The sequence below is a fragment of the Artemia franciscana genome, chromosome 20, assembly GCF_032884065.1.
Source record: "Artemia franciscana chromosome 20, ASM3288406v1, whole genome shotgun sequence".
In the NCBI taxonomy this organism is placed as follows: Eukaryota; Metazoa; Arthropoda; class Branchiopoda; order Anostraca; family Artemiidae; genus Artemia; species Artemia franciscana.
In genome coordinates, this window is record NC_088882.1 from 8,072,770 (window position 1) to 8,083,342 (window position 10,573).

Consider the following 10,573-nt stretch of genomic DNA (forward strand, 5'->3'; position numbering starts at 1 on the left):
ACAGTGAAATATAAAATTATTTAACTGGATATTACGAACACATATACAGTGTTCATCATCAGCAGTAAAACTGCTGAAGTTTTACTGCTGATGATGAACACTGTATATGTGTTCGAAATATCCAGTTAAATAATTTGATATTTCACTGTCAATAAAAAGGTATCATCCCTATTTTGAACTGTTTTACTTTCGTCATGGAAAGGCAGTGTGGTCTTCGAAGTTATTTATTTTTTTATTTAATCTTGCAATAGATTGCTTGTAAAACGCACTTGAATGAGTTTTGATATTTCATGACACTTCTTAAAATTATAGATTGGAAGAAAAATTTTACGTTTAAAAATCACAATTGGTTGTAATATTAGTTCTTAATTTCTACCTTAGATTCAGCCATTTTAAACTTTAATGTAATGTGAATTTGCAATGCAAAAAATTTGTGTAAATTAATTTTTTTTTTTTGGTAGTCTAAACTGATATATAATTTAATCCTACCTTCATATTTCCTGCTTCTTTTTTTGTAGTATGGTGAATACAGTTATGTGAACACAAAAAAATACTGATATTAAATAAGCGCGGCAGTGACCTTTATATGTTTTAAGTGCGAAAGGCCAACACCCATTCATCAGCTCTTTGTAAACTTCAAAAAGTATTAGGCAAGTTTATGAGAGCTAATTTTGCTTCAGAATATTAAAAAAAAAACACAAAACCTTGCATCAGTGGGGGCACGCTCCCCCCTGACGTAGTGGTGGGTTTGTGGTTGGTTCCGCTTGCTCTGGTATGGGACAAAAGTAAATTTTTTTTGTAATTGGTTTTTAGTTGTTTAGTTTTAATTATTAATACTGTTTCTTTTTGAAAACAAGCTTGGAACAAGGTTTTTGTTAATTTGTGTGGTCTGTGTCAGATTTTACTGATGACACATAATGCCAAAAAATATTTAATTAGTTTTAATTTTATCAAGAGAATCTGTCTGTTTTACCACAAAACCCAACTGGATGGCGAAAATATCTATTTCGTAAGAGATCCCCAAGTAGGGGAAATTTAAAATCCTAACTTCTTTTGGATGTCAAAATGGTATTTCAGGATTGTGCTGTCACAACAGGGCTGAAAAGCAAAATATTTAATTCTTTTTACTGTTAAAAATTTGTTTTTGAGTCATGCTAGGGCACTGAGGCAAAGAAATTGATATCATTACTGTTTTTGGCTGTCTGTTATGATTTTTAGGGTTTTCTTTTTTGCGAAGCAGGGTGGTTTTTACAACATTGTTGTTTTTTAGGGGATTTGTATAATAGAAAGTAAATATATGAGATATGCAAAAATTAGTAATTTAAGTTTTGAATTTTGGTGAGGAAATGGTGGCCACTTTACTGCGCATTTTCATCTAATTAAAACTCTGTATTATGTAAAAAAAAAATCACTTTACTGCCTGTTCATCCTAAAACATTAAAATAAAGGCTATACTCTTTAAACTTTAGTTAAGGTTCGTATAAGTAAATACTTAAAACTAAGTATATGAGGCAAAATACTCCTTGAAAGATTGGATTAATCATTAAAGACAAATAGGTTTTCGAAATATCGTTTATAAGAGAAGGTAAATATTTTTTTTTCTTTTTCTTATATCCAGCTAGTATAGATGGGTCTCTGAATTCTCAGTTTGAATCAGTGGAATGGCATTGATTTTTCTCAAACATTTAAAAATAAAAAACGATAAAAAGGGTAATTTCACAAAACTTGAGTTAACCACGGAAATGGATTGCAAGTACAATATTATTTCAGAATTTCTCACCTTCTCAATACCAACCAGTCACAAAATATAGTTATGATTTTATATAAGAGTTGCATATATTTGTCCGTAAAGTTGTCTAAACTGCAATATATACCGCTGAGGATTTCATAATAATTTTTATATATACCATCCAATCATATTTCCACAATTAATTGTTTATAGATCAAAAATTTTACAGGACAGTTTTCCTACTTGATGCTAAATCTGATTCAAATTTCAAATTTTTTATTTTTGTGCTCAACAGACATATCGAAATTTAAGCGTTTTAACTGAATATCTGAAAATTGAATCACCAACCTATACCTATCAAAATACAAAGATAACAAACACATAATTATTTGTTATTTAAGGAGTATTTTGACTCATTTACTTAGTTTGAAGTAAATACCTACATGCATCTTTATTAGAGTTCCTATTTATCTGACGATTTTGGTCTTCACTCGAATATTTTAGGATTCATGGAAGAGGAAATACTAATGAGAACTCTAAACTGACAGGACTCTAGACTGACAGCACCAGCCATTTATAAACGTTCACCGAAATATTGAGGTAGACATCGACCGTGTATTAAATACATATGGCGGGAGTGGAAATAAAGAAATAGACTTTTTCTTATAAAATTGTAAATTCTTTGACGAAAGTAAAAAAGTTCAAAATGGGGATAAAACCTTTTTATTGACAGTGACAATAAAATTTAACTGGATATTTCGAACACATATACAGTGTTCATCATCAGCAGTAAAACTCGAGTTTTACTGCTGATAATGAACACTGTATACGTGTTCGAAATATCCAGTTAAATTTTATATCTGTTCACTGTCAATGAAAAGGTGTTATCCCTATTTTGAACTGTTTTACTTTCGTCATGAAAAGGCAGTGTGGTCTTCGGAGTTATCTATGTAAATTCTTTAATTTAATCGAAATATATGCAACTTTTGTTGTTACGAAAAGTAAAATTTTGATTACTAAATTTTTGAAGTTTCGTCGAAGTTGACACTCTTTGTTAAAATACTACTTTTAAAAAGAAACAAAGATTAGTTAATGATTTAGTGCCTGTACTTAAAACCCTCGTTTTAAATTTCTTCTGTGCATGTCTATCTCTTCGTTCTGTCTTTCTTGTTACACCCCTAAAAGAACTAGTATTTAATGTTTAATATATCTTTTACAAATATACAAGTTGTTTTTTTATCCTCATTTCCCACTCTTCATTACTATCATAGTTACTAAGCAATGCCACAAAGTAAGGCGACATACTGAATGGTTTGATCTAAACAAATTGTCACAAAGAGTGCATGACCCCAAAAGATGGTTCAAGACCGTTTTTTCTTCAATAAAAAGCTTAACTCACTCGCCATAGTTAGTTACAAGTAGAAAAACGAAAAATTATTCAGAAAATATTAAATATCATACTCTTTTTATAGATGGTGAACAGCTTTATATTATTTTTTTTATAGCGGGTGGTTTTTATAATTTACAATGTTTTGTATCAGTATTTTTTATATCTTTTTAGTTTCAACAGATTTATTAGAACTTAAACCCTCACCAAATTTTAGATTAAATTTACAACCATTTTCACTACGACACATAATGGTCAAGGTTCTCTTTTAATTGCGGGTATTTTTTTGTTCGCAAGTTCATCGATTATCGGTCTTGGTTCGCAAGTTTAACCTATGATGCCCCCCCCCTAAAGACAATCCTGGATCCGCCCCTGCCTTGCATATAGTACAAGGGTATAATATAACAGTAGTATATTGTGCCATATATTATATGATTCGTTGTATAAATATTATAGTATAATATTGTATAAATATTGTATAATAAATACATTGTATAATAATTGTATATTATACTAGCTGTTGGGGTGGTGCTTCGCGCCACCCCAACACCTAGTTGGTGGGGGCGCTTCGCGCCCCGGTCGTCATTTTTGTCCCGGCCGTCATTTGTGTTCCGGTGTCCCGGTCTGTAATTTCTCTTTGAGTGTCCTGGTCGTCATTTATATTCCCTGTGTCCCGGTCGTCATTTGTGTCCCGGTGCTTTGTTGATGGTGATTGCTAATCGAACATTTTTTGTGTCCCGGTCACTTTCTCTTTGAGCGTCCCAGTCGTCATTTATATTTCCTATGTCCCGGTATCCTGGTGGTCATTTGTGTCCCGATGTCCCGGTGTGTAATTTCTTCAATCAACAAACATGACGTCAGTCGACACACAAACATGACGACACTCGACACACAGACAACTTATTTGTATATTTATAGATTGTATATAATACTAGCTGTTGGGGTGGCGCTTCGCGCCACCCCAACACCTAGTTAGTGCGGCGCTTCGTGCCCCCCCAAGCCCCCCCGCGCGCGTAAGTCGTTACGCTCCATATTAGTTACGCGCCATTGTAGTTGTGTCCCTGTGTCCCACCTGTGGATAGAGATAGATGTGGATAGAGTGGATATTTGTTTTTAACTACGTAAAACACGCGAATATACAACATTCTTCGCTGTCCCATTGTCTGTGCATATAAATAGATTAAAACAATCGAATATACAACATTCTTCGCTGTCCCATTGTCTGTGCATATAAATAGATTGGCAGGTTTACTGACTCTTGAACATGCAACATATAAGATATATCTATATATGTTTTTAACTACGTAAAACATGCGAATATACAACATTCCTCGCTGTCCTATTGTCTGTGCATATAAATAGATTGTCAGGTTTACTGACTCTTGCACATGCAACATATAATTGTCCATGGGAAAAACAATCCGTATTCAGATCTATACCTCATTATTCTAATGATGCGTCCCTGTTTCCCGGTCGTCATTTATATTCCCTGTGTCCCAGTCGTCATTTGTGTACCGGTGTCCCAGTTTGTAATTTCTCTTTGAGTGTCACGGTCGTCATTTATATTCCCTGTGTCCCGGTTTCCCGATCGTCATTTGTGTCCTGGTCTGTAATTTCTATTCGAACAATCCCTGTGTCCCGGTCGTCATTTATATATCCCGCCTCTGCCCCCGGCGTCCCCGTTGTAGTTGTGTCCCTGTGTCCCGGTCGTCATTTATATTCCCTGTGTCCCGGTCGTGATTTGTGTCCGGGTGTCCCAGTCTGTAATTTCTCTTTGAGGTTCCCGGTCGTCATTTGTGTCCCAGTGTCCCGGTATGTAATTTCATCAGTTGACAAACATGACGTCAGTTGACAAACAACTTCATGACGCATACAGCTCAATCCTTATAATGACGTCAGTCGACAAAAATGACGTCAGTCAACACACAAACATGACGTCACCCGACAGACCCACACACACATAGGCAACTTATTTTTATATATATAGGAGATAGATTAAGGATGGGTTATATGATGTATAAAAATGAGGAATTAAGTGCGTTGCGAAAGGAAGTGTGTTGAGATGTACGGATGTATTAAAATGTATTAGATGTGTTGCTGTGGGTCTGTCACCCGACAGACCCACACACACATAGGCAACTTATTTTTATATATATAGGAGATAGATTAAGGATGGGTTATATGATGTATAAAAATGAGGAATTAAGTGCGTTGCGAAAGGAAGTGTGTTGAGATGTACGGATGTATTAAAATGTATTAGATGTGTTTCGTAAGTGTTAAAAGCTTAGGACCATTTCTTAGGCTAGGACAAGCTAAGGACGATTTCTTAGATTAGGAGTGGAGCATAGAAATAGATTTTTGTAATTTTTGTAGTGGATTTGTTTACGTAGATTATCTAATTTAAAAAAATTACTCATACCCCTAGGGCTTTTAGAGCAATCGGATTTTTTTAAATAAGATTTTTTCTACTGAAATTAAAGAGCAATATTAAAACTGAAAATGAATAGAATTTATTGTATATATGACGCGGGGCTGCCCCCTCCCCATTAACTATCTCTTTTTATCTTTTTTTTTAATAAAATACCAGCTCCTCATCTCCTCTTAGAAAAGACAGATCTAATTTCAAAATGCAACAAATTTAATTTTAGATATCACCTACTCTCTTCACGCTAAATGTTTTTTAGTACTTCTGTGAAAGGTTGTGATTAAATTACAGCCCTTACGTTTCAGGAATCGTTCTTAAGGAATTGGGACAAAAATTAAAACTTTAGCGTAATAAGAGAAATATAAAGGAGAGGGGAGCCCCTATATAGGGAAAACTTTCGGTTTGTTTTAACATTTAATTTTGCTTTCTATTTTCAGTTAAAAAAAAAATGATTTAATGTCTGATCATCTTTCAAAGATTCCCTGTAAATCAGTACCCTCCTTGAAAACTCCCCTCATGCAAAAAAGTCCTCAATAGAAAGACCCTCCCAGGTAAAATTTTCCAATGAAAATTACTCCTGCCCAACTCCCCTACTGCAAATTCCTCCCAAATGTTTCACTTACGGTTCCAACTGAAAAATACTCATTACCATACTTTCGTTTGAAGAAAGACTTGCTTCTTACTTAAATTCTGCTGCAGAAAATTTTCCCCTGGAGAGTCACCAGATAATAATTCTCCCTTTGAGAATATCTACCGTGGGATATCTTTCCCACTTAATTTCCAAGAAAATTCTAACTCCACTAAAAATTTTACCCAGAAAATCCCCCAGAGCCTCTCCATATTTAAAAAAGGGTTGCAAAGGAAAAGCAGGAACAATGAACCGAACTTCGTATATGAGTTCTAGTGAATTCCCCTCGTATAAGCTATCCCCTGGAAGGTTCATCCCAGGAAATTTCCTTCCCAATGGGAAATGTTTCCAGTAGAAAGTCTCCTCTTAAGTAATTAATATCTGTAAAATACGTTGTCTTTCGATCTGACTTTATTTTTCGGGGCTATTGCCCATTATTTGTCTAAGTATGAGACGTGATAGGTTGCTGTCAACCGGTACAACCGGGATTATAAACATGAAAAAGCCAACGGCTTTTTCTCCTTTGGAATAGTAAGAGATGAACGTCTAAGAAAAATAAGTCTAATTTATGCAATGGCTTGTTCTTCTAATAATAGTCTTTCAATATAATTTTACTGGGACGTAATCATCTCTTAATAGGTTACTAGCTACCGCTACAATCCAGATCCCTATTTATCATGAACTGTGGTGAATCCTTATGTATTCCTTTGTTTTATCTATTGAAGATGACCTGAACCAGGTTAGTCCTTGCTAGACGCAACATGATTTCAGTATATTTCAGAAGATGACTGATGCTATTTAAACTGACAATATTGGAAAAATTTTCGTAAATATAGCCTTACTTTCCCTTAGCCTCAAACATAGATTTAATGTTTGTAACTTTATCTTTTTCTCCAACAAAGTCAAAAATTAAACCTAAATCACCGATCAATGACTTGAATGTGGGTCTTTTCTTGGGGTCAACACTTAAACAGTTTGTTGCTACATTATACAGATTTTTCAAATTTACATCATCTGGGATGCTACTCTCAAATTTTTCAGTATCGATACATTTTTTGGGGGTATAGTATATCTTCAGGTTTTCCAACGGGTTATGACGAACTAACTCAATAAGAATAGCTCCAAAGGAATAAACATCACTAGACTGATCATACTCCTCACCAGCAATAGTTTCTGGTGCTGTCCTAGGAAAGTTTTTCACCACTCCAAATTTTGCTTTCTTTTCTCTATTGGGAATAACACAAGCTAATCTTAAATTAGACACCACTGCAACTTCATTAGCCTTTAGAAGAACATTAGCACTGCTAAGATTCCTGAGAATGATATTCGCTTCATGTAAGCAGGACATTCCTGAAGCTATATCTCTTGCAATCGCTACACGTTGTGAAAGGGACAATTGCTCATTACTTTCAAGCCTTTCTTTCAACGTTCCAGGGCAATACTCAAAAACATGCTGCTCATCGTGTCCTATTACGCTCAAGGATGTTGATCCTAAATACTTCACAATGTTTTTTACATATTTATCCTTAACCCTTCGCAGCAACTCAACTTCCTTTTCAAAAGCTTCCCTATCATGACCACGGAAGGCTTTAATAGCAACGTCTTTTCCCTTATAAGAAGCCTTGTATACGCTAACATAGACACCTGGACTGATTCTCACAACATTGGAAAAATCACTTTCATGAAGTACGTTACTATGATTGGAACTCATTATATTTGTATATGTGTATATATATTTATGAGCCATAAGATCACGCATCAAGTAGTTTAAACCTAACAGAAAACAAAACTAATTTTGAAATTTTCAGGTATTCTTCTAGTTTAAATTAAAAAATTAAAATTATTTATCAGACACCATAAATATTTTTGCAGTTTACATAGTAGCTTTAGCGTTTTAATAACAAAACTAAATAACATTTAAATAACGTTAGTTTTAAAATTTGACTTTTAGATACTTTTAAGTTTATTCCTAACAGTCGAATTATATTTGCTAAGATATAGTAACTTAAAACTAAGAGATGAAATAAAATTATTTTTTTCAAAAATTGCCACCAATTATTCTAGTTTCTATTCAAAAATCAGATTTTGTTGTTAAGACCCTAAAAACATTGAATTAAACAGATCCCTTGTAAAAACTTTTAAATAGCTGCTTTTATTATATTAAAATGCGAACTAGAATAGAATAAAATAATCTTGTGGAAACATGAATGTGTATAAATATTGCATTAATTTATTATGTCTTATATATCGTAATAAGTGAAATTAATTTTAAAAGTTTCAGGTATTTTTGTAGTTTTGATTTTTGTTTTTGTTTTTAATAAAATTATTGCTTAGGCACCGTAAATATTTTTTTTAATCTACAGGATAACTTTAGGGTATCTGAACTGAAAACTAAAAGAACAAAATAATTTTTCTTTTCTACGGAAATAAAGCACAAGGTTATAGAGATAAGTACTTTAGGAGTCGAGCCAAAAGAAGTTGGGTTCCAGGAGGCAAACAGATGGTAGTAACATTTTCAGCTAGATCTATAGAAAAATGCAGTATTTCGTAACAAGTGATTTTGTTTTTGAAATTATTTTTGATAATTATAAAAGGTTTTTAATTACATCAATTTCTTTTCAAATGAGCCATAAAATAGCTCTCTGTCATTTTCCGGTGTCGAACCAGCTGAAGCGAAAAAAAAGGGGAAAAATGTAATCGATGCAGAATATTACAGTTGTAGCCACTTTTCTAGATTTTCAAATCAATATATTTTCCTTGTTGTTCAAGCCAAGGGACAGTTAGTTCACTATATAGGGGTATTGGAGAAGGCTGTCCTAATAGTTTACATCTATTTGATCTGACTCTAGTTTTAGGAGTTACGGGCTATTTTGTTTTTGCTATGGGACGGTAGCGTCTCTTGCTAGGTTGTCAACTACCACTACAACTCGGATCAACTACCACTACAACTCGGATATTATTCCTAAGAGCCACTCGTTAATAACATGTTGATCCTATTCGTAATAGTTTTTATTCAGCAACGTGACCATTTCTTACTAGGTTGTTAGCTACCGCTGCTACCCGGCAACTTCAAATATTTTAAAATTGCCCTTCAAAGCTTGCGTGGCTCAGTGGATAATGTATCAGAATTATACTTCGATGGTAGTAGGTTCAATTCCTGCCATGGGCAATTTTTACAAATTTGTTAATTTAAAGCCTAAGTAACACTTCAGTTAATAACAACATCAGGAAACTTTCTTGACTGACACCATTTAAGATGAATCATAATGATCCTTAATTAACATGACTTTTATGATATTAAGAAAACACTTACTACTACAGCATTATATAAAAAGGCAGTTTTTCTTTGGAAATTGATTCTTGTAATTATGTGTTTCTTATAATATTGTCTTCTCAAAATATAAGCTTTTATAAATCTTGCACTCGCTTATTACGTCACATATTTTTAAACTATACAATTATAATGCCATCTATCAGGTTTGTACAAGAAAATGCAGTTTTCGTGATTGCAGTGATTCTATTTAAGAAACTGTTTATTGTTAATTACTAAAGGCATTATACAAAGCAGTTTCCTTTAAAATGAGCCTTTATGCAGCTCTCTTTAGTTTTCCACTTTCCAGCTAGCTGAGGACAAAAAACGGAAAGAAAAAAAGATTTGGTATATGTAGAATATCGTGATTGCTGCCACTTTTCTTGATTTTCAGTCAATACAATTTTCTTGTTGTTCAAGCCAAGGGATCGTAAGTTTTCGACATAGTGTTTTCGGACAAGGCGGTTCTAATAGTGTACTTTTTTTTATCTGACTCTATTTTTAGGAGTTATGAGCTATTTAATTTTTCCTTTGGGGCGTGATCGTCTCTTACTAGGCTGCTAGCTACTACTGCAACATGGATTACATCTACAGCAGCAACCTTCATACCATAACCACTCCATACTATAGTCTAGAGTTGGTTTTTTATTGTAAAGATTTTAATACTTCAGTTACGGGCTACAGTCAGGGCTATAGTTTGTTTTTCGATGTAATTGCTATAAAAATCACACAGAAAAAAGCCTATGTCTTTTTCTTATTTGAAGTACAAAAAGACAAACTATAGAGAATCGTTTTGCTAACTGAGTTTAATTTATACCATGGTTTGGTCTTTACTAGGTCAGTAATTTCTATAGCCATGATACTGATGAACTTACAAAATGCACATTTATGACTACTTAGAGTGATCCTTCATATAAGTTATCTTAGAGAAGCAACTTTTAAAAAAATTTGTTTAAGGTTACCTTGTCAATAAATTATTTCAGTTAATAGGCTAAAGGTCAATATTTTCTATAATTAAATCTAAATTAAACAAAAATACAAGGTTCAATACCATTGGGCTTTTGTTTGGTCTTTACTATGATTATATGGAAATT

General features: G+C 33.5%; 2 protein-coding genes across 3 annotated transcripts in view; both read right to left on the reverse strand.

Annotated features, from left to right (window-relative positions):
• Nucleotides 1–542, reverse strand: part of LOC136040399 (cuticle protein 7-like) — a 47,943-nt gene extending 47,401 nt beyond the window's left edge. Inside the window, exon 1 of one of the 2 annotated variants that reach the window (XM_065724673.1) lies at nucleotides 490–542. In XM_065724673.1, coding sequence (XP_065580745.1) covers nucleotides 490–495 — 6 coding nt within the window. In that variant the 5' untranslated portion in view covers nucleotides 496–542. The remainder of the gene's footprint in view (nucleotides 1–489) is intronic. The other variant, XM_065724675.1, reaches the window with a different exon arrangement.
• A 6,465-nt stretch (nucleotides 543–7,007) lies between these two features.
• LOC136040337 (probable serine/threonine-protein kinase DDB_G0271538) lies at nucleotides 7,008–7,880 on the reverse strand. Its single transcript, XM_065724578.1, has one exon. The coding sequence runs from the start codon at nucleotides 7,878–7,880 to the stop codon at nucleotides 7,008–7,010; it is 873 nt and encodes a 290-aa protein (XP_065580650.1).
• Nucleotides 7,881–10,573: the final 2,693 nt, after the last annotated feature.